Source organism: Herpailurus yagouaroundi, unplaced genomic scaffold, assembly GCF_014898765.1.
Source record: "Herpailurus yagouaroundi ecotype Mexico unplaced genomic scaffold, PumYag 140, whole genome shotgun sequence".
Taxonomy (NCBI): domain Eukaryota; kingdom Metazoa; phylum Chordata; class Mammalia; order Carnivora; family Felidae; genus Herpailurus; species Herpailurus yagouaroundi.
Genome location: NW_024412395.1, coordinates 40,572,352 through 40,596,950, shown reverse-complemented (window position 1 = coordinate 40,596,950; position 24,599 = coordinate 40,572,352). Strand labels below are relative to the sequence as shown.

The window sequence follows — 24,599 nt, the reverse complement described above, 5'->3', positions numbered from 1 at the left end:
ATTATTCTTTATGTTGCTATCGCTTTCCATAGGAAGTATTTTTGTTACTACTTCTAGATGTGTCACTTATATTACTAATAAATTTTGCTTCCACACTCAACAACTATTAAGAAACCCCACAGATTTCCATTTATATGGAAAATATTAATAACTTCTCCAGTCCTATAAGAAATTTTTCAGGGTAATTATAATACAGCATTAATGGTAAAGAATGTGGACTTACAAGTGAATAGAAATCACTTCAAGTTTGCTATTTTCAAAACTAAAAATTAAAAGCTGTCATGAGCTTTTTACTTTGGTTTGAATATTTAAACTTCAAATTCACCTGGATTCCAGTTTCATCGAGAATAAATGCATTTATTCGAAAATAATCATTTATTCATCTTGCAAAATGCATTATCAGTTAAGTTTCACATAATCAAAGCTAGCCGTAACAGTTTTATGCATTAGACTACAAAATTATCATACTATGAATAGCTGAAGTGTATTATCATACATGAAATCCTTATTTATCGTGAATCTACTCGTAGCAGAGGTCAAAACTGAAATCTTCAGGGACACCTATTAAGCTCAAAGCTTTAATCACACTTCACTGTCTTTCTGGATAGCTGTTCTTTTTCTCTGCAGGTTCAGCCGAGGTAAAGTCTAAATTGCGTACAATTCAAAACCCTTTTGGGAAATTCCACATCTATTAGGGTGTCTTAGTATTTTGGCATTTTGAGGACTTAAAAAAATGGAATCATGTGAAAAAATTTGTGAGTCAATTATATTGAAGGTACTGTAAGACAAGTTATTTTAAAACCCTTAAAATGACAAGGACATGGACTAGTAGAACCAAACACATGTGTGAACTATAAAGAATTTTAGGCAAAAGAGTCAGAGTGGAGTGGTTTTAGTGAAGCAGTGGGCTCCCACTCAACTCAAGAGTACCTTTAGTTATTTTGTTTAAATGACCAAAATCTCATTCACATTTTTAATTCACTTTCACTAGAATAAGTTGGTAGGTTGCTAAAAATGAATTGATAATTATAACAATTTTCCAGTAAAACAACAATTTGTGGGTGAAGAGTGAATGAAATCTTGCTAATTAATATATACCTTAATATAACACTCAAGCTGCTTAAAACTTAGTGATAATTCCATTCTTTTAGAAATTAAAATTCTTTCAGTTTCTAAATAATCTTTTTTATTTCCTAAATATTTTAAGTGGCTTTCATTAAAGATGAGACTACTTTTCAAAATCAATCAAGTAGTAAATGAGTCATACTTATCTTAATAAAACATTCTTTCTACATGGCCAAATAAAATGAAAAGGAGGAAACATGTATTACTGGCCAAATATTTTTTGCTTATGTGATATGAGAATGTTTTGTAAACTACTTTCTCCTAAATGGCAGAAAGCTTTTCAAAGGACCTAGTCAATAAAAGCACAACACAGCATTGACCAGTAGGATTCAAAATGTACACAACACTGGTCTTTTCTGTTTTTTTTTTATTAAATTTTTTTTTTTTAACGTTTATTTATTTTTGGGACAGAGAGAGACAGAGCATGAACGGGGGAGGGGCAGAGAGAGAGGGAGACACAGAATCGGAAACAGGCTCCAGGCTCTGAGCCATCAGCCCAGAGCCCGATGCGGGGCTCGAACTCACGGACCGTGAGATCGTGACCTGGCTGAAGTCGGACGCTTAACCGACTGCGCCACCCAGGTGCCCCGACACTGGTCTTTTCTAGTTTAAAACACCATACATTTTTTTTCGGAAGCCCTTATCTAAAAAGTCAGTCAGGATTAAGGAAATTGGGTAAAATGATCCTTTAAAATCATGCGTATATATAATTCAGACAAAGAGGCTAACCCAGGGAGTGTTCCTGGTGAAGCACTTCAGTGATGAGTCCCGCAGATAGTGTGTGCATTCTCTAACTTGTTAAGGCATCGAAAGAAGGAATCGATCTTTAAGATGAAATTAACTTCAGTGACCTACAGTGCTAAAATACAACTGGAAATACTAGAGATTAGGAATTAACTGATAGTATCATAGACTTGGCAACTTGAAAAAAAGTCAGACTGAAGGAACCACTGATGCCTGTGATACTGTAGCATCCTGGAGATTCATAACCAGTACTTGCCTGGGGTCTTTCTGAATGCTGTCTATCGACGGGGATCTCGTGGTGCCATCATCAGCTGGCGCTGCGTGCTGAAGCCTGTTATAATTGCACTCTTGCACTCGGTATTGTATTGGCCTGTAGGGCTCCGCGTAGGTAGCTGTTGTGTTCAGAGCATAATTATTTCTTTGGTATGTAAGGGTGCTTCGTTGGCTGGATGTCCTTTGCAGATTTCCAACACCTACTAGAAAGTCAACATTTTTCAAAAGATTAGTATACTTTCCACAAGGTGGTACTTTTCCAAGGAAAACTATTTTTAAGAAAGATTATAGTCTTTAACAATTATGTAAATTGCTTTATAGATTTTTACCAGTATTTCCAATGTAGATTTTAGGTTTTACCAATCTAGCTTATCAGGGCTAAAGAAGGCACTTAGATTTTTAATATACACAAACTATGTCAATTTTATTAACAGAAAAGAGCAAAAATAAAACTATAAATCTGCCTACATGATTGATCTTACTATGTTTAATAAGATTTTGTAACAAAAATGCAAGCAAGGGGCGGCGCCTGGGTGGCTCAGTTGGTTGAGTATCCAACTTAATTTCGGCTCAGGTCACGATTGCATAGTTTGTGGGATGGAGCCCTACATGAGGCTCTGTGCTGACAGCACGAAGCCTGCTTGGGATTCTCTCCCTCCCTCTCTCTCTCAAAATACTAAACTTAAAGAAAAAAAAAAAGTGCAAGAGAGATATAGGAAAAGAATTAAACTATTCCAAGAAATAAATGGCAAAATGCCATAATTTTACTTAGCAATAAAAAGCAATTATTCAAACCTGTAGATAATTGAGATGGTCAAACTGAACACTTAGTGTACACAGGTTACTTATTTTGAGACACATTTTATTTATAGAACTTTGGATTTTGATAATATTGGAAAATTTATTTCGTAAGAAGGCTGATACATCAAATTCTTCTCTAGGTACCCTCTTAAATTTTTGCATGAGGCTATATATAGAGGTATTGTACACTGCATATAACATTTCTTTCTTAATTATTACAGAAGCTATTTCTCCAATAATTGCAGACATGTTCTTCTCCCAATCAAAAGATTTAATAACATTGTTTGTTTCTTAATACTATGAAAGAAATTCCTTGGGAGGAGTTCCCCTCTATTTCTAGACAGGAGGCTGAATCACTAATCATTTAAAAAAGCCAATTAGTGGGGCGCCTGGGTGGCGCAGTCGGTTAAGCGTCCGACTTCAGCCAGGTCACGATCTCGCGGTCTGGGAGTTCGAGCCCCGCGTCAGGCTCTGGGCTGATGGCTCAGAGCCTGGAGCCTGTTTCCGATTCTGTGTCTCCCTCTCTCTCTGCCCCTCCCCCTGTTCATGCTCTGTCTCTCTCTGTCCCAAAAATAAATAAACGTTGAAAAAAAAAATTTTTAAAAAAGCCAATTAGAACTTTAAAAAAATTCCTTAATTTAGAGAACATAACAAGTGAAATATTTCTTGACTGATATCTATTAAAAATCGGTACATTCTATTAGAAGAAAAATCCTGCAGTAAACCAAACTGTCAGTTTTTGGCAAAGAACCAATTCAAATACAGTCTTCTCCCTCTTGGTATTCTGGGAGGCATGCATCCTAGAATGGTGCCTTTATGTGTTATCATTGTGGGCATGTTCATTTGTGGGCATGTTCATAGATGCACTATCTCTTAAAAAAAAAAAAAAAAAAAAGAGAAGAAAAGGCCTCTTGGGATTCCATGAACCAGGCCGGCAGCACAATCTGGCAGCTCACTTGGCCATGGGCCATAGCTTCTGCTCTGTCAGCCAAGATGGGATGGCATAAATGTGCGAGTGGGGGTGCAAGGGTGTGATGCACTCATCCCTGTTTTTATAAATGCAGCTACTGTATTCTGCCTCAGACTGAGTCCATCATAAGGAATATTTCACATTCTACATGTAGACATTCAGAGGAAATCTAGTATCTGAAGAGGAGTAATACCAAATACACTTGGGATACATACATGCTGAAATAAAGATAGCCAAATAACTCATAAAGGAATCTTCTGTAAATACATATTCCAGGCAACAAAAACCACAAACAAATATTCCAACTCAGGTTTTCCTTTGTGTATCTAACATGTTTCTAATGCAAGGAGAGTCATACGTGTAGCTCTACAAACTTATTTGTGAATTAACAAACTAATCACTGCATTCATTGATTAGACTAAGATGAAAATTTATCACCTATAAATAGGTACAACATGAACTTGTGTTGTACTGTTTATTGATCTACCGTGATAGCTGGTTATCTGACAATTGAATGGGCAACATGATTTCATTCTAACAGGGTACCAATCTCAATAAAATCGGTCTGCTCTTGGGCATTGCATTTGGGAAAACCAGCTAAACAGCACGAAGGCCCACCTGAGCCTGTGCGATACAATGCTGTCTGTGATCCCTGGAGCTCCACGGTCCCGTGGTTTGGGCTGCGGTACACGGGGCTGTAGTAGGTCCTCCCCTCATATATAGGAGTGATGTGCAAGTCAGGAGACACAGCTGAACGAAGGTCTTGCCCAAGCTGGCTGTGCTGACTAGCGTAGGAACTCCGTAAGCCTAGAGGCAGGAAAATTACATCATTAAGAAATTGAGAAAATTGTGGAGAGGTTAAAAGACTTAATTAATAGGACCTAACCAATAGGACCCAATGTTAAGACTAAACACTGGACCTGGTGAACTTTACAAGAGAAAGATGCCAGCTATGAAAGGGATGTTATATACATTTTTTGAGTTAAACTTTCTCTTGGCGGCAAAATAAAGGTAAATTTTGTAAGAAAAAAATTATTGTGTGGTTTGATACTCTGAAATTCATTCCCCAACTGTAAGCTATTTTATGGTGGTGACCAAAGAGAGAATGCCCTCTTCTGTGGTTACATGATTTTCACAGTTAAAACATAAAAACAATGGTTCATGTCATTCTCTTTTCCTGCTCTGCAGAACTGGACAACCATCTCTTTGGGGGCAGGGCCCACCATGTCGCACGCCTCTTTAAATCTCAACATCTAAGACAATGCCTATGTAATAGTGCTTAGTGAAGGCTGAGATTCAAGAACACTTCTGAAATATATCTCTCAATTCACCCATGATTTTTCAGTAAAACATGAAATTTTATGTTACAAAATTTGGAATATTATCAATGAAGCAATAACATTTATTTAGTATTATGAGGTATTATTTTACTATTTGTTATCACTGTATTTTTCCTTTTAAAAAAAAACAAACATAGCTGTTTTTGCAGGAACCCACATACCAGATTCTTGTTTACCTTCTTTCTAGTGCAAAGGAAAAATACAAAGTTAGTACATTAACATTAGATCATTTGAAATATTCTTTCATTCAAATTGTTAATAACTAAAGTTTACACATGGGATTTGTGATAAAAAAAGTACAGTTCAAACTCAAACATTTTATTTGCTTAAAGAAAGTGAATTACTACATTCTATATTAGGATGCTCAGAAGTTTGTGATCTGTCATCATTAGTAAGGACAATCTGTCACTTGGTAAGAATAGTAACTAAGGTTACATTCCAAATATGAATAAGAGAAAGCACAAACATATCTGAAGTCAGCACTTACTTCCTTTTAAAAAGATTGCAAATAATTAACACAGTAACTAATTACAAAAAGATAGGTTCATTCATATCCTATTAGCTCAGTTAATCATATCACAACAAAAAGCAAATGGGCCTGAATATGAGTGATAATGTTGCTTAGTGAGGAGTGGCAAGAAAGTTTAATACGTAGAGCTCCTGAAATGAATGATTATTACCTACCCTGGACAGCAAGGTGACATGGTAAGAAACTAAATGAACCAATGTGGGCATTAGCTACTGCTCTCCACTTGCCAAAATGAAGATCAGAGGCTTAAACAATTATGTAATTGGGAGATTCTCCAGCCAAACTTCATTTCAAAACCAAGGAAACTGAGAGCCCAAAAGGAAACGTGATTCATCCCCATCAGAAAACTACCTCCTGGTAGGGCTGAGAGGAACCCAACACTGGACACAGTGAACCCTCCGGCTTCAATAAGACGTGGTGCGAGAGATCTGGAACTCGATAGAGCCCCTCTGTGTTCACACAGAATTAAAGGGCAAGTTTAGCCCACCAGGGGTCCATGGAAGCCAATGTAACTCTAAAGGTGATACCATGATTGTTATCGTAAAGTTCTCATTTGGAGATTTCAGCTTTTCATTCACTGGCAGATTTCTCATTCTTCTTAGCAGAGGTAAGCTCCATTTCTTTATGGCATGCATTTTGAATGAAAGTGCAGGCATTGTATTTGTTAATGGTGATATAAAGTGGGCAGGTAAATGTACCTGGTCCTTGGTAATCTTCTCAATACAAGGTGCTATTTTAACTTCAATAAAGCCACAAATACTTGTGATTTGCTGTGATACTCTGTAGATCACTCAACACTTGGGCACAAACAAGCTGAGCACTGAATGCTCATGAAGTTGGCTGAACAGCCATGCCCTCAAACAAAGTATTTTGCACATAATCAGAATGTTACATTCTCACTATGCAAGAATCTGGCTGGATTCTTCACTGGAAACCATGCTATATGATATGATTTATAAATATTTGCAAGTATTTACTATAATTTCATGGGAAAGGAAACCAAATGAGCTTGTTGAGAACCATAAAAAGTATCCAGCAACTATTCACTTGTTATAAGATTATTAGTGAGATGAAATTACTACATGTGACAGACTGAAATGGGAAATAAAAGCCTTAGAATTATACTGAAATGAACATTTATAAATGAAATGTTCATTTCACTATACTTCTAAGGCTTTTATTTTGTGAGTAACATAATCTTTGTGAGTAACGTAACAGTGATGGCTACTAATTTTGTTCACCTGCTCATGCATGCAAACAAAACACACAGTCTTACAGATTTACATTTAAAAAATTATAAAATTACATAGCCTCCATAGATTAAGTAAAATGATTAAGTGTAGAAAGTCCACTGTAACTTAGTGTCTTTTAAACTGGAAGATAAGTAAATATGTTCCATAACTGTTATTAGAGATAACTTTTCCAGAAGCATTTATGCAAATTTTTTATAACCTTATCTCCCCCTCCAAATAATGGAAAATGCTGATCTACAAAATTACTTATGTAACCAATAGTTTCTATTTGCAATTCCACAAATACACATTAGTTTACCTATTACAATGACATATTCCCTGTGATTTAAAATCTTTATATTTAAGACATTGCAAATAAACATAAATTTATCTCCCAAATAGTATTCTTTATATTCTCAAAATTTTTCTTGACATGCTATGATTTTACTGAAATGAATATTTTAGGGCAGAGATAGTTTTCTGTTGTAGGAAGTAATTTATACACATATTGTATCATCGCTTAAATTATGACCACCAAATATCCAAGTGTCCAAATCTATTAGAAAATATTGCTTCAGGCTTATCAATTAACAGGTTATTAATCCTTTGAGATCAAGAACCATAATAAATATCATGATAAGCACATGGCTTTTGGAAGTAAGAATGAAAGAAAGGAATTCACAAATTAGGATCCACATTCAGAATAAGCAGGCAGGAGACGATGGGAAGGCAGAGCTTTCCTAGAACCTTTATAAGGACACCCTTAGCTTCTTTTCAAGACTGTAGTAGATTAGGGCAAAAAATCTGTGATAGCCTAGCTCTAAACATAAAGTCTAATTTCACCTGTGATGGCAGAAGACAGGCTTTGTAGACCAAAGAAGATCATCCCTCTCAGGGTTAAACATAGAGACAGTAATTGATGTGCTCACTTCCTTCCTGGGTTTCCACTTCACTCTACGGCAAACATAGATTTCTGCATAGCTATTCTATATGTACACTGGGGGGAATACAGAAATCCTCAGAACTATTTATCTTTTAAGGTTTCCTTGGGAGACAAAATTTCATAAATGATTCCTACCTCACTTTGCTGCATACTTTCAGAGGCATGCCAGAAAATATCTAAGTCAAGTACACTCCTCTGATGACTGAATGAAAAAGAGGTGGTTTCTCCACTAGGAATTTCTTTTGAGCTCAAAATCTAGTTCAATATGAATTCTTCATGCAAAATTATTCAACTAGAAAATACCTTTCCCAGAAGCCATAAGGAAATGATATTAATTTTGCTATACAAAATATTAAAAACTTCTGTAAATAAAAAATACCAAAAACAAAGTCAAAAGACAAGTTACAAAATAGAAAAAATACCCGAGAAGTATATTACTAGAAGCTAATTTACTTCAAGTATAAAAAGCTTTCATAAGTTAAAAATAGACAAAAAACCTAAACTTGTGGTTTGGAGAAAAGAAATAAAAAGGCTGATAAACATGTAAAATCTTCAACATCAGTCATAACTCGATAAAGGCACTTAAAACAATGAGATACAGCTTTTAATCTACGACATTGGCAAAGATGAGGTGCTCTGACAATATGCAGTGCTAGTGAAGGTTTAGGAGAACAGATATGCTTAAACCTATTGGTGGAAATAGAAATCTGTGCAGCTTCCCTGGAAGGCACGAGGTAGGATAGTATTTCTTTAAGAACAAATAAGCACCTAGTTTGATCTAGCAATTCTACTTCAAGAAATGCATCCCACAGTTATCTTAGTATCTATGTGCAAATATGCAAGACCAATACAGAACTAGCTACATACACGTTACATTGTTGTCTCTAATGCCTAAATATGAAAAAACCTAAATGTTAATAAGGAAGAGATAAAATAAATTATAATACATCTATAAAAATAGGGTCCTAGGCATCTATTGGCAGAATGGAGCTCTCAGACATATTAAAAAAGAAGATATACATATATATTATACATATTTACATGGTATAAGATATATACAATATATAAATATATAATAGAATCCCATCAGTATAAAACACAGTGAGTGCACATTTGTAATACATACATATGTAAACACATTCTTTAATTTTTTTTTTACCATTGTGTACATGTTAAAAATGTATTTTAAAACACTAACTAAAGATAAATTTCATTTTGATAAAAAGAACAATGCCTATACATTATGTGGGAAACCCTCCAAGAAAATACCCTGGAGGAAATGGCTATAATATCAGGCACCTTGCTGGTGTCTTTCTGACTTAATCCGAATGGCATTTGAAGGTAATCATAAGAGCTTTGTGCATTTCCCACTGGGATGCTAAAATCAAGGCAGTAGGTGAGAAAAATCCATATTCTGTATCATTAAAGCATTTCTTTTAAAAAAGCTAAATATTTCAAGAGATATTTCAAGAGATTTTTTAACAAAACTTAGAGGTTTGGATATAGGTAGGCCTACCTGGTGAACAATTTTTCATTAAAAAAAAAAAAACAAGCAAACCCCCCACAAACCCCAACAAACAGCTTAGAATTCCAATCAATGTTTCTAAAATGCAAAAAAAGTACTTTTTATATCCTAATATTGGGAGGGGGAAAATGCATTCATTGCAAAAGATTTCTGGTTGATATAAATGTATATATAGTTTCATGCATTAAGAATTATAGAGCCTGAAAGACAAGTCAGCCTGAAGTCAGCAGTATAAATTTTGAGATAAAACTATGAGCTTTTTCCATTTTATCATGCTCTGTTTCGGTGACGACTGCACAGAAGATTTCCTCACCGGGCTTTATGTAGTGCTGTCACCTTGAACTCACCTGTCAGGCTGTCTGGCCGAGGTGGAACCATCCTTTCGTAGATTTCATACTGCTGCTGTCCAAATTGTTCCATGTCGTGAACAGTCCTTTGCAGTGAAGGTCCCAGATGTTGTGGTACGGCAGTCATCCCTGAGCGTTTGGGGGACGACGACCCCACCTGGCCTTGGGATGGGGAAGCTACTCGAGTCTGTGCATCCATCAGGGTCAACGGGGACCCTACTCTGGTGGTGGTTTGGTACTGAGGGGTTGGTCCGTTGGGATTGGAGGTCTGCCGGGAGGTGACTGACCCAATCCGACGTACAGCTGTTGGGGACGCGGGTCTCTGTGCAGAGTATGGAGATGCTGCCCGCTGAGCAGGTAATGTGGTTGAGGAATATGCACTGGGGTTCAGTGGTCGGGAGTCTGTCACTGATGGAGAGCCAAATCCACTACCCAGAGAAGTTCTCAGTGACCCCCTTGAAGGAGACACGCCTGTGCTGATAACATAAGAAGGAGACTGTGCTCTAGATGGAACTGAACTAACTCTTCTCATGGCCCGATTGGCTACTGATGGCTGATGAAAGGGGGGGGAAAAAAGAGAACGGGTTTATCCAGGGTTTTGTGTCCACTGTCATTACAGAACAAAATGCACATAGCTCACTACAGAATATGAATTCACTGCTCATTTTAGGCGTCTAAGTTTCTTTCCTTTTTATGCTTTAGAGCTGGATATTAATTTGTCCTTATTGTGCTTCTCTTGGTCTACTTCTTTTTTTTTTTTTGGTAGTTTAACCTCTAACTTTTTCCCCCTCAGAATCAATTAATAAAGAGACATCTGAAAATACTTAATATTCCTTTTTCCTTTGTCTTTATATTTTTTACCCTCTTGCCTATGCATTTTTCACAACAGATAAATGTTACATTGCCATTTACAACAACATGGATGGACCTAGAGGGTATAATGCTAAGTGGAGTAAGTTAGAGAAAGACAAATACCATATGATTTCGCTCATATGTGGAATTTAAGAAAGAAAACAAATGAAGAAACAAAGAAAAAAGAAACAGAGGAATAAAAAAACCAGATCCTTAAATACAGAGAACAAACTGGGAGTTGCCAGAGGGGAGGTGGATGGGGGGATGGATGAAATAGATAAAGGGAATTACGGAAACACTTATAATGATGAGCACAGAGTAATATACAGAATTGTTGAATCAGTACACTGTACACAATTAAAAAAATGCTGTATTGCAAGTGTAAAGCGTCACTGGATCAATGTACTTATTTTGTTCCTTGTGAGTCAATGTTTTTGGCCATGGTAAGGCATTTGTGTAAAACAAAACAAAATTTGAATGTACCAATCTAAATGTAGCTAGAGGAGGGTCTATAATTTTTTTGTCCTTATGGGTTGGTCCCATTAATGAAAGGAATGTGATCAAATGTGGAATAAATGAGTGTCTGGATAGGGCCTGGGGTCCAAAGCGCTCCTCTGTGTATCTATTCTCAAGGGACAGCTCAGTTGCACAGGTTGCCCCCTTGCAACCTAACTCTTCAGCTCTAAGAACAAAATCAACTTACCTTAAGTTAAAAGAAAAGAAAAGAAAAGAAAAAAGAGGTAACATGACCACTTCTAGGGAGATAAACAAATGTCTGTAGTTAAGATAATTATTATTCAAAAGTGTGACTTCAAACCAGCTGACATAAAATTCACCTAAGCCGATAAACTCCTGTAAACAGTCTAAAGCTTCTCACACTTTCCCATCAAAGCATCCCTCATGCACTAGGAATATGATGATTGGAGAAGAAAAAAATAACATGCACTCTATTTTCGTTTGTTTTAATATAGAGATGTTTCTCAATACTTAAAAATTTCTTCTAAACTGTTGAGCCAAAGTGCCAAAGTCCTCTCCTGTTTCTCCTTTGGCACTGGGAAGCCTGACCCATGGCAGTGTTACCTTCAGGGCTTCCTCTACAACATTATGAGAGGATTAGTGTCTGCCTAACTTCTTGATCATCTTGGCATTTTTCAGTTCCAGAGAAATCACTGGGTACTTCGACAGACTGTTATCCCCGCTGGTTACTACCACTCAGGATCCTACTGCTTCCATGAATTTTGGTACATGCTGGTGGATCGAAGTCTGTGAAGTGGCAGTGAATATGGAGCTAAGGAGGTTTTACAAATACATACACAGGCAATCTTTTTTTGACCAACAAGTGAGAAAACCCTAACTTAACAGAATGGCTACACTTCTAAACAACTTTCTATAGGCAAGAGTATCTATATTCTAGCAAAGAAATGTGATTTCAGGGAACAATTCCAAAGATGAAGGCAAAGCATTTTGATTACAACAGGCCAGTGCCATTTTATTCAGGTGTGGGAATAGTGTTCTACCCTCTAGGACTCTTTAGAACATATTGTAGCTCTAGTATTTTTAGAAACGCACAATCCCTAAGGCACTGCAACATTCTACCTAGTTTTCTAATACTCCCCCCACCCCACCAATATTCTTCCTCTCATGCCAAACTTGCTTCCTCTAGAAGAGTTACTCTCCTATATCTGGAATTTATTAGAATTTACTGATACAAGCTAATAATTCCTAAAAGTCCTTTTTACTATCACAGACTCTAATAACGTTAAATTGATTTCGCTACTTTGTCCATTCTATAAAATCAATCCAGAAAGAATAGTTATGACAGATATTCAATTAGGGAGGTTCTTGTGTCACAAGGATCTTGATGTTCTTGGCTTACCTGAACCAGTGTTTGTCCTTCAGCTCTTGAATTCCTCACCAAATGGTTATTAGTTGATCCTATAAATGAATGCTGTGGTCTATTATCTGCTTTACTCAAATTCTGGCTGTTATGGAAACTCCCTGCTTCCTGGTATCCACTGTCAGAATAAGAATTCATTTGTGTTGAACTTCTTGAGTTACCCAATGATCCTGCAGGAATGAAACCAGCAGGAAACACCTTTACTTTACACTTCGGATGCTCATTTTAAGAAAGCGAATATGAAAAGCAAATCGAATACTTAAAAGATAATACAACAGACCCTCACTTTCATGGAGAGAGGTCTGCTCTGGTGAGTAGAGGGTCCCTTGTTCTGGCTCTGTCCTGATGAGATAGTTGTTGGGATGGACAGCGTCAGAAACCCTAGGTTTGTTTACACCAGTATTTGGCACATCTGTAAGAAGAGAAGTTTAAACAGTGAAATCTAATGACAGTATTACATAAAAACTTGCTAAAAAAAGGTTCAGATATTTGTACCTTCTTATAATCTATATGTTAATAAAAGACTATTTTCATTGTAAACTGCACAATGATTTACTCTTTTCTATATGGAAGTGTTCCATATACCTGTTGTATTAATATGTTTTCCTAAATTTCATTAAAGTTGTTCATCCGGATTACCACCCCAAGTGAACTTACAAACTATGTTAAATTAAAATCTGAAAACTACCTTGTTCCTCGTTCCTCCTTGGAAAACTCACCACTCAGGTGACATCCTCCAAGAGGACTAACAAACTCAGAACAGTAGCCAAGTGTTTAATAAAAGGTCCTCCATACCTCCAAACTTTTGAAATAAAAACTTGCATGGTGCTTATATTACTGAGCTTGGTAATGAAACCTCTGAAGGTAGAACTAGGCTTTTATGTCATATTTCACGTTATCTAAAATCAGTGGAACTCAGTACGGAGTTTTCAGATTTACAAATGATGGAAACTTTAATTTTTTATCCATTTGCTTATCTTACTTGTAGTCTCTTTCCAAACGAATACAGACAAATCTAACCTGATCCTTGTTTTCTCTAGCCAAATCAGTCTCTTCCATGATCTTATTTTCCTTCCAACTGTACCATTGTGCCATCTTGAACTTAAAAACAAAACTATTTACCTCCTTCCCTATTCCTGCTTTTTTTTGTATGCTACAGCATACAAATCGAGGTGGTGTAATTACACTGCCTGTCCCCATTTCCATTCATATATGACCTTTCTCCATTACCTTCAAAATATATTAGCCCATGTTATGATTATCTTCACAACTCTGTCTTTCCTCAAATTTAACTCTCAGGTTGCTAGTAAACATTTTTTTCAGGAATGCCGGCTTCAGTATCTCTTCAAAGATTTATATGAAGTCTGTATCACATTCCGAGTCCAACACAGAGTCCTAAGGATTTCAATGTCTTCATTTGTCTTTCCTTTCTGACTTTCTTCCTTTAGCTATTTTTTAAGGCCCTAACTATGCAGCTATGTGAAAAGACAGGTGTGTGTGTAAGAGAGAAAGAGAGGGAGTGCCTGGGGAAAAGGAGCTTCAGAAAAATTTCCTTAAGGAAGTAATATCTTACCACAGGAGGCCGGCTTGCCCCTTCTTTACTACACTTATACCTCCCTCCACTAGAACATAAGCTCAGCATGAGCAGGGACTCTCATCTGGTATGTTTACTGTTACTTCCTCAGTGCCTAGGATGGTACATTCCACTCAGTAGGTGCCCAGTAAATATGTGTGGAACAAACAAATTCCTAGTAAGAAGAACAACTTCTCTTTACTGAATGCTGATTCATGCCTGGCATAGTGCTGCAGCTTTAAAATGTTCAATAAAGTTTATCTATGTAAAGTGAAGTGAAACTTTTAGGAACTGCTGATCAAGCTAGTTTGGAAAGCAAATACAAGGTTTATAGGAGAGCCGGGAGCCCCACTGCATTCTAAACCTTTAGCTTGACGCTGAATTCAATCCAAGGTTTTGTTTCTTAGCCTCCAGAAAGATTCACTGACATTCTTAATATAGGCTTTTAACGACCTGTCTCCTGATTTATTATTTGACAGTACATTTCTAGGTGGTAGAGTTCTGTGACGGTTCTGAATTCTTAAGCTTGGAATTTCAATAAAGATTACAGATTGTGTATGGTTTCCCTGGTACACACTGAAACATGATCTGAGTCTCCGGCAGGCTGATGATCCTGAAGAGTGATCTGTTTCATTTGTAAGTCTTGCATTACAAGTTCCAGGGTTCCACACGCTCTTATATAGCACTTCTTGACGGAATTTTATGCGGGACTGAGTAAAATATGTAGTTTGCTAGGCTACTAGAGTTTTCTGTAGAACTGGAGTGCCTGGGAATAGCAATGCAAGGGTCAGCCTGAAGGCAGGGCTGTGCTGAGTCTACCTGGGCTTCGTTCGTCCAAATGAAACCCAGAGACATTGAATACGAAACGGCAGCAGACATGGAAGCACCCCTGCGGTAGCTCCAAGACTTCTCATACATGGAAAGGGTAGCGTTTTCAAAAGGAAGAGAGGTTTAGATAGTTCTTAGCTTCAGGTTTAGTGCGAGATAAAACGTGGGATGCCAATACATCAAAGCTTTTGGCTTGGAAACACTAGGTGGCATGCAGTGTCAGTATCGGAGAACTTATCACCATGGAAACTGAAACCCATTAGAGTTCCATGTATGCCTCTTCATTTTTAAAAAACTATTAGGAGCTATTATTTAAATAGGAAAAGAGAAAGAGGCACCCTACAAATCTGTACCTCAGCAATTGTGTCTCCTCATCCAGCACATTTTCTCACAAACCATGTGGCAAACAATTGCGCTCATTTAAACTCTTCAAGAGAAGCTATTTAAAATAATCTTGGGGGGCGCCTGGGTGGCGCAGTCGGTTAAGCATCCGACTTCAGCCAGGTCACGATCTCGCGGTCCGTGAGTTCGAGCCCCGCGTCAGGCTCTGGGCTGATGGCTCAGAGCCTGGAGCCTGTTTCCAATTCTGTGTCTCCCTCTCTCTCTGCCCCTCCCCCGTTCATGCTCTGTCTCTCTCTGTCCCAAAAAATAAATAAACGTTGAAAAAAAAAATTAAAAAAAAAATAAATAAAATAATCTTGGGGCACTTGGACAGCTCAGTAGGTTGAGTGTCTCTTGATTTCAGCTCAGGTCATGATCCCAGGGTTGTGGGATCTGGCCCCACGTTAGGCTCCAAGCTGAGCATGGGGCCTGCTTGGGATTTTATCTCTCTCTCTTGCTGCCCCTCATCCCCACTTCCTCTAAAAATAAGATAAGTTAAGATAAAATAAATCTTAAATAGAACAAGCACAAATTGTGAGATACAGGATTCTATACTGGTCACCCTAATAAATAAAACTTAACAGAACTAGTATCTCAAAAAATACAAAAACAAACAAAATAAACAAAATTACCCTGAAAGTAGTATAACCATGTACCCTCTCAATGTTAGTACCTGTTTCTTATACTTCGAAATGCAATGCCTCAAACGATAGAATATAGAATAGGACTTTGAGATGGTTAACTAGAGTACTAAAATACTAAATTCCCGTGTCCCCCAAATCCAATTTGAAGATCTAAATAACTAGGTTTAGAGAACAGGATATAAACTTCATTTTAAAGATTTCATTTTTAAGTAATCTATACACCTAACTTGGGGCTTGAACCCACAACCTTGAGATCAAGAGCTGCATACTCCACCAACTGAGACAGCCAAGCACCCCTATTTTTTATGTTTAAGTAAGTTTTAAGAAGTTGATAGATAAATGAGATTAATCTAATATGAAGTACAAAACAACCAAATTTAAAATTTTTTTTTTCAACGTTTATTTATTTTTGGGACAGAGAGAGACAGAGCATGAACGGGGGAGGGGCAGAGAGAGAGGGAGACACAGAATCGGAAACAGGCTCCAGGCTCTGAGCCATCAGCCCAGAGCCTGACGCGGGGCTCGAACTCACGGACCGCGAGATCGTGACCTGGCTGAAGTCGGACGCTTAACCGACTGCGCCACCCAGGCGCCCCAAAACAACCAAATTTTAAACTACGAATGAGGTCTTCAGTCATTTCTCTATTTCTGTAATGAAGCCCAATGTAATCTACATATGCAAAGACAAAAAGATACTGACATCTTAATCATTAGAAGTTAAATAATTTTCAGTTTTACTATTATTTACTATTTTGTTGAAAACTTATAATTCACAAATTATATGCACATATATAAATGTATGTATGCATAGATGTTATACCTAAGGTAAGAAGACCCACTTCCTAATTACTGAATAAAGTATTCGTATTGTAGTATGGTAAAGTTCGAAATTATTATATTTTTAAGTTTATTAATTTTGAGAGAGAGCGAGCGAGCGAGTGAGCGCATGTGCAGGGGAGGGGTAGAGAGGAGAGAGAGAATTCCAAGCAGTCTCCATGCTGTCAGCGCAGAGCCTGATCTCACAAACCCAGAGATCATGACCTGAGCTGAAATCAAGAGTCAGAGGCTTCACCAAATGAACCACACAGGCACCCAGGTAAGTCTTGAAATTATTAATTATGCACTATTTGTGCAATCTTACTCTAAAATAAATGTCTTTTTAAAAGTTTATTTGGGGGGGAGGGGGAGTGGGGGAGGGGCAGAGAGACAGACAACAGAATCCCAAGCAGGTTCTGCATTGTCATTGTGGAGCCTGATGCTGGGCTCAAATTCATGAACCGGCTCAATCATGACTTGAGCCGAAGCCAGATGCTTACCCGACGGAGCCACCCAGGTGCGCCTAAAATGAATGTCTTTTAAAAATACATACTAGAGGAATAAAAGAAGACACTAGTCAAATTTACCAGATAAACCACAGAGCCTCACAGGATGGGATCACTTCATGCTCATTGCTATAAACTAAAATTAAATAGTTGGCATGGTGTGATTTAGCACAGTCAGAACATGCAACTGAGACATTTTTACGAGCAAAAATGACAAACGGAATGTCAATGCTATTTCTTTAATCTGTGTACTGAAGAATATGTGTTACTTTTTCACAAACATGTTTTGTGGGACATCAGAAATATATTATGGGGCATTTTCAAACCTGAAATTATCATTTTCCATGAAAATACATGTTTAAAAATGTAGAATTTGAACAAGCTTCAAGGTAGAATGAGATAATCTCCCATTTGTGTTTATGACTAGGAGATTATTGGAAACATGGCCCTTCTTGCCTATTACATTTCTTCTGAGTGCTCCAATATCACTAAAAAAAAAAAAAAAAAAAAAGGCAATTAACTAGAAAAAGTAGAAGGTTGCGGCTAGGAAAAATATTAGTGGGTAAGGGATAATAATGCTGTAGGGCTATGTAAATCTCATGTATTATCCACCCCATTAAGCTTACAGTGAAAGAGAAAATACAAAGTGTATTATCTTTTCTGTGATGTATGTCCAAAATATACACCAAGTATGCATAAAAATATGCTCAGGAAACAGGGTAAGGTCTCACTAAAGAACTTAAATTACTGAAATTCCTCTGCTTTGTTAATCTATGTGTCTTACTGTTTAGAGTATATGAAACAGAGGTCTGTGCTAGGTGTAAAATTACCATGGAAACAGGAACCCAGAGATCAGTAAGGAGATTTTTAGTATATACAACCCTGTAACTAGTCTTTCTTAGTCCAGCATACTGTAACTTTGTGTGAGAATCTCCTTGTTTGCGGCTGCTCTGAGTTGCTATGGTGTCTAGAGGTTTGCCCTTACATAAAAGATAGTGTAATATGAGTTTTTCCAGGACTCCTGTGATGGTTAATAGAATGAATGCAGATGATTTTTTGACGGCTAAGGGAATGGAGTATCTCACTTTTTTTTTTCTAACTCTGGACTGTGAATTGAAGTTAGCCTTCATATTCAGAGTGGCAACACTTTATGAAAAATATGAATAGAAAATTTTGTCTTATGGGGGACTCAACTTCCTACTTGGCCATGGTACTGTGGCTTCCTGTAGGGCTACAGGCTCAGAAAGGAGTCTATCCACAGAGCTGTAGAAATAGTCCAGTGCCTTCTATGGCTAAGAAGTAAAGCTCTAGGCCAAATTCTGGAAGAGAACACGGATGATGGCCTTGAATAGACTTCTCTTCAGTAACTTCTTTGATGTACATGAGTCACTTCTACAGCAGGTAACCCAATTATTGGGGGAAATGACATCATTGGGGAATACTGTTGCACAGTAAAAATGAAAATTGGGCAATGGAAACATGAATCATAAAAACATTCTTTGGTCTATAGAAGACATAGATAGATGTTAACTGATATTTTAAGAATATTATAGATACCCAGAGTTTGTTGACTCAAATATAAGTTGCTGTGTGTGTGTGTACCCACATATGATACCCTTTAAAAGTTGGGCTTTAATGGAAGTAAAAAACTTAGGAGAACAGGCAGAAGATCATGTTTACAGAAACTTTCTAGTCTGGTTCTCGAGTGTGTCTAGGTTTCTGGGTCTTATACATGCTTATATTATCTTTTAAATATTAAGACAAAGACTCCAAAAATTTTACTCATCTAGAAAATGTTGAGTGAAAAGTCTTGGAAAGCAGAAACCATTAATGAAGTATCTTCTAGTTCACTTTACACTTTGCTCTAAACATCAATTAATCTGTCTTGAAAGCCACTGTAAAAGCTCATCTGTCTAGATTCAATTTCATGGTTTAAGCAAACTTTGTATCTACATAAGCTAGTATAAAGCACTTTCTTCAATTTCTATAATGACACATCTGTAAAGTATTTTATAGTTTTATATGTCACCAGAGAGATCTTTTGTTCATAATATTGTAAAACTCCTGAATTCCGTTCAGGAATACAAAATGATTAAAAGTATTTTTTAGAAAAATAAAAGGAATTTTTGCAAATAGTCATATTAAAATGAGTATTTATCAAGTATTTTTTTGTCTAGGCATGAATTAAAATACAGGTGTCATACTTACCATAAAAAATTTATATCTGTAAGAGGAAAACTAGAAAAACAAGGAGTTTAGAAATGTAAGAATGAAAAGAAATAGATCACACATGTCAAATTTCCAACACTGAGTTTATAGGTAGGTACTCATGAAAGGCCCTGGGCCTCTTGCTTCCTATAGAGAAAGCCGAAAAAAGAAAAGGATTTGTGGTAATGTCTATGAAAAGTAAGTGCTCAAAATCATTCAAATATTTTTCCAAGGACACACTTTATTCCTTAGGGAAAAAGTGTTACCAAATATAAAAGTGGATATATTTGATAGCCGGAGATATAAGATAGATTCCCTCTGTTAAAAAAAAAAATTCTTTAAAAAGACCCAGACAAATCTGTAAAGGAGGATATTCACTACCATAAGAAATGAATGGGTCTTCTGAAACTAGGTTTTTCAATAATTTTCCATTGGGTTATCTTTTTTGGTAAAGATTATCAAGATAAACCTAAATGCAGGCTAACTTTCTGGCATAAGAATGAAATGTGGAGTTACAGATGATAGCCTGCCTCCCTGATATTTCCCAAAGCAATGACTGTTCACTGAGGAAGTATGGCTCTGTGTGTTGCAGAGATGGTAACAGAAAAGAAGGAGCTTTTACATTTTTTTTTTTCAACGTTTTTATTTTATTTTTTGGGACAGAGAGAGACAGAGCATGAACGGGGGAGGGGCAGAGAGAGAGGGAGACACAGAATCGGAAACAGGCTCCAGGCTCTGAGCCATCAGCCCAGAGCCTGACGCGGGGCTAGAACTCATGGACCGCGAGATCATGACCTGGCTGAAGTCGGACGCTTAACCGACTGCGCCACCCAGGCACCCCAAGAAGGAGCTTTTAAACTTGATAATTTGTTTTATTTTAGGTAGTTAACAGAATATTTCTTCACATATCACTAAGAGCATGAGAACACTTAAATACTTATTTAATACATTTATATTAAACATGAAAGGTTAGAGGCTAGAACTGGATATGAGATTTTCATACAGTCCTAAATCACTGTATTTAAGTCTTTGAGGGATGTATGTAATCCATCCCCATATATTATGTGTACATGGTGTAGGAATGGTCAGATACAGTATTTGCTAAAGTAAAATGCAAATACTCTTATTTGCTGGTTGCCACACATCCATGAACCATGTCCGGTACTTTTACTGTAAGTATCTTTCCTGCAGATCACTTTACCATAAGCATTTTCAACAGAAACATTTTCGCTGTTTAATTGGCCATAAGGCAATCTTGCCATAAAAGATAAAAAAATAAAATAAAAATAACCGGCTGACAATTTGGTTTCTTTTCTCCAGTGATGCACTGCTCCTATTTTTATATTACGTACATTGTAGCCCTAATAATGGTTTGTACCGTGACGCAGAGGTTTGCACCCACATTTCCCACAGAACTTTGGAACATCTATCAAAAGACATATGACAGTTTCAAATACGCATCCTAGCATTTGAAATCTGATGCCTCTCTTAATAAAGAAATTTTAGTGAAAAAAGAAAAAGTGTGATGCCAAACGAGGAGACACATCAATAAGCAAAAAAAAAAAAAAAAGTGTTTAATACTATCAACAAAATACTTTGAAGACAAATGCTTAGGTACAACCCACAAAATAAAGTCAGTATTGCCATGATTCTACCTTCCACATTTTGAATGTATTCAAATATTTTGTGTTTTGTAGTAGTCTTTTACATTTTGCTATTCATTTTTCATGTTTCATTCTGTCCTTTGAGTGAATGTCTCTCTTTTGTTTTTCGTGATTTTACCTTTACAGTGCAACTGCCTTACGGCTAGTTACGCTGTGAAAGTGTCTGTGGCCGAGATATGTACAATGAAATTACTTACAATCCACACAAACACAGTGATAAATGCAGAGTTCTAAACTAGCAGAAAGGCTGATGTCCAGCATGTTACAGAAAATTTTGCTTAAGTTAGGACTCATTTAACAAAATCCCAACTATGTGGAAATACATGTTAAATAGCATCCACTGGCCGAGAAACTCTCTCATCTACCTCAGAGTGGTTTCATTTGTGTCACAGCTAACCTTGGGAGTATGACCAACAGTTGGCTGGCTTTAACATGTGCCACTTTGATGTACTACTTTAACCCACAGTATGCTGAACCCTTTGTTTAAAGAATTTGTATTCAAGTATTCTAAAATTTAAGTTTTCAAACTTTCATAAAAGTAGAGATCAACAAACCACCTCCCCAATTTAAGTTACAACATTATGCCATACTTTTTATGCTCCATTTATCTTTCTTTTCTACTATTATAGAATTTTAAAACAGATCCCTCACATCAGATCATTTCAACTCTAAATACTTCCATATGTAGCTCTGTAAAATAAGGACTTTGCAAAACTACATTTATTCCACCATATAATGAGTTCACAGTCAAATTTTCCTGATGTCTCAAAAATTTCTTTCTTCAGTTGGCTTGTACTAGTCAGGCTGAAATAAGATTTACTGATGGCATTGGACTATGATTGCTACTTAAGTACCTTAAATCTAAAAAGAGGCTCTCATACCCTCATTTTCATGTTCTTGGCTTACTGAGGGAACCATAGCAACAAACTCATAGGATGCTCCACATTCCGAGCTTGTGTGCAGGTTTCTCATGGTGGCATTAAAACACCCTCTAACCTCAGTATGTCTTGTAAACAGAAAGTTAGAGCTAGCAGCTTTCAGGTCAAAATTTTGTGGTTAGAATACTTTATGGATGGTGCTGTATACTTTACATCTTGTCATACTGTAACGCTTAGAGTTGCAAAGGTCAGCCAATTCAAGTGATGGGAGCCCCATCTTTCCATATTTTCAAGTTCATCATCAACCTGTCTCCTAGTGCAATGGTTTCCAATGTTGGCTGCACACTGCAATCACCTGGGATGGGGTAGGTGCAGAGTTTAGAAACTATCACTGACTTGAGTCCCATGCCCAGAGATTCCAATTCAAGCTGTGGTCTGAATATTAGAGATTTAAAATATTAAACATTTAAGATATTAGGAGTTTAAAAACTCCCAAGATGATTCTAATGTGCAGCCAGGATCAAAATACAGTAGTTTTTGCATACACTGACAATCTTTGCTTGAACCATTTCATTAGAGCATGCAAATTGGTGATTTTTCTAATTTTATTGTTCTTTCTACATTTATCAGCAGGAATTCCTTTGGCGTATTTAGATACCTTAAGATAGCTATTAATGGCCAGGATTATTTGGTTATCCTAAAAATAATCTGTACAGGATAGTAGGATAAACTTTTAATTCTTCTCTTTAATTACCAGCAATTAAATTAATTTACTTTTGAGTAAGGCAGTGATTCTCACACTGCACTGTGTGATCATCAGGGCATATTCAAATAGTTGATGCCTGCTTCGGGCCCCAGACTTCAACAGCTCCGCAGGCAATTTTAATGTACAACAAAGTTGGGAACCTCTGGAGGTGTTAGTACCTGAATTACCTCCAATGGTGATAAACAAAAGTTTGTTGTTTGCTTGTTCTAGTAGTGGTTGTTGCATTTCTGTTGACAGAAAAATGTATGTGATCGTTTTGAGCCAGATATGAAAAGAAAAGAAAGAAGAGCTGACAGGAAACATGACAATTTTATTAAATTCCAAGATCAGGTTGATCTCCAACTTCCATAAGAACGAATCAAATGATAGAAAGGTCAGTGGTTTGCTGGTCTCTGCACAATGTTCTGATTTAATGAATATTTAAGAATTATTTAAGTGATTTTACTGTTAAATCTGTCTATAAAGCTTATGATATAGGGCATTTGGAAACAAATGGCTTTTTAAAGCCTAATAACTCACTAAAATTTTATATATTCATGAAAATTTACGCTCCTAGACTCTGGCAACATAGCAAGCATGGATAGGCATAGCAGTTGGTATAGGTAGGAATATTTGTAGGGACCCCCTCAGACTCTGACAGCACGAAGGTTGTTTGGAAGTAAAGACATTTGAAATTCAACAAATGTAGAAACAAGCCTTCTTGGAGTATCCCTTATTTCACTAAAAGCAGAAACTTCTGGGAGTGAGGCTGCCATGGGTCCCTTCTGGGGGAGATTCATGGCATGAAAAAAAAGTGGGAGGACCACTTGTACCTGCATAAACAAACATTATTGCAAAATTTCTTAGATCCCCATTGTTCCCCTAGGAACCTATTTGTTTTTCCCCCAGAAGCCTTTTCTGCCCACTTCCTCTCCCCCATTAAGCTAGGTAGATAACCCCTAGTGTAGCCATTTAGGTAAACTACTTTTGTGAGCTCCTATGTGTATCTGAATACTTTGGGATTATTTTTCTATTAATTTAACTATTGTCAGTTAAATTCACTGGCTCTCTCAGTCACTTAACCTAAGAAGGCAGAGGAAAAGCCTCACTCTTCCCACATATTGTTAAGCATTTTTGGTGGGCAGTTTGACAATATGTGCCCCCAAAGCCCCCGTATACACACTTGCCCAGGCAGTCCCACTTAAAAAAATGTAAGTGACAAAGATACTCAGATGTGCAGAGAAACCTTTTACCATTGTTCGTCAAAGTGAAAAACTAAAAAAAAATATTTACTAATAAGGGATTGCTTACATAAATTTTCTAAACCATGGGTATTTAACCATTAAAAAAGAGGTGGGTCTTTATATACTGATAACAGAAACACATGCTTGGTTTTCACTATGCCGTTAAGGAAAAAACCTACATTATATTACACTGTATAATATATCCTCACTGAATTAAAAACAAAACAAAGCCAAAGGGGTGTGTGTGTGTGTGTGTGTGTGTGCGCACGCGCGTGTGGGCAGGTATCTACAGAGGTGTGTGGGGCAATGGCCATTGTATAGAAAGATGTGGGAATGAAGGAAATTTTACCTTTACTCCAAGTTCTTCAAGACTTACTTTTTGTAAAATATAGAAGGCCTTTTGTAATAAAACATTAACAAGTTAAGAGAACCTTTTTGTGGTGATCAGGAAGCTATAGTGTTGTAGCTGTGGTAAGAAGAATATCATGACTATGTAGCTAAAAAGGCCTGAAAAAATAAGGGAGGAAAAACTTG

At 36.9% G+C, this 24,599-nt stretch overlaps 1 protein-coding gene across 12 annotated transcripts in view; it reads right to left on the bottom strand.

The window, feature by feature from the left end:
- The window catches only part of PKP4 (plakophilin 4), a 241,099-nt gene that overhangs the window by 47,217 nt on the left and 169,283 nt on the right, over positions 1–24,599 (bottom strand). For 8 of the 12 annotated variants that reach the window (XM_040475139.1, XM_040475145.1, XM_040475148.1 and 5 more), the window contains 5 exons: positions 12,859–12,990; positions 12,558–12,748; positions 9,830–10,382; positions 4,532–4,720; positions 2,126–2,345 (listed from right to left, as the gene is read on the bottom strand). In XM_040475139.1, coding sequence (XP_040331073.1) covers positions 2,126–2,345; positions 4,532–4,720; positions 9,830–10,382; positions 12,558–12,748; positions 12,859–12,990 — 1,285 coding nt within the window. The remainder of the gene's footprint in view (positions 1–2,125; positions 2,346–4,531; positions 4,721–9,829; positions 10,383–12,557; positions 12,749–12,858; positions 12,991–24,599) is intronic. The other 4 variants (XM_040475142.1, XM_040475150.1, XM_040475143.1 and 1 more) reach the window with 3 other exon arrangements.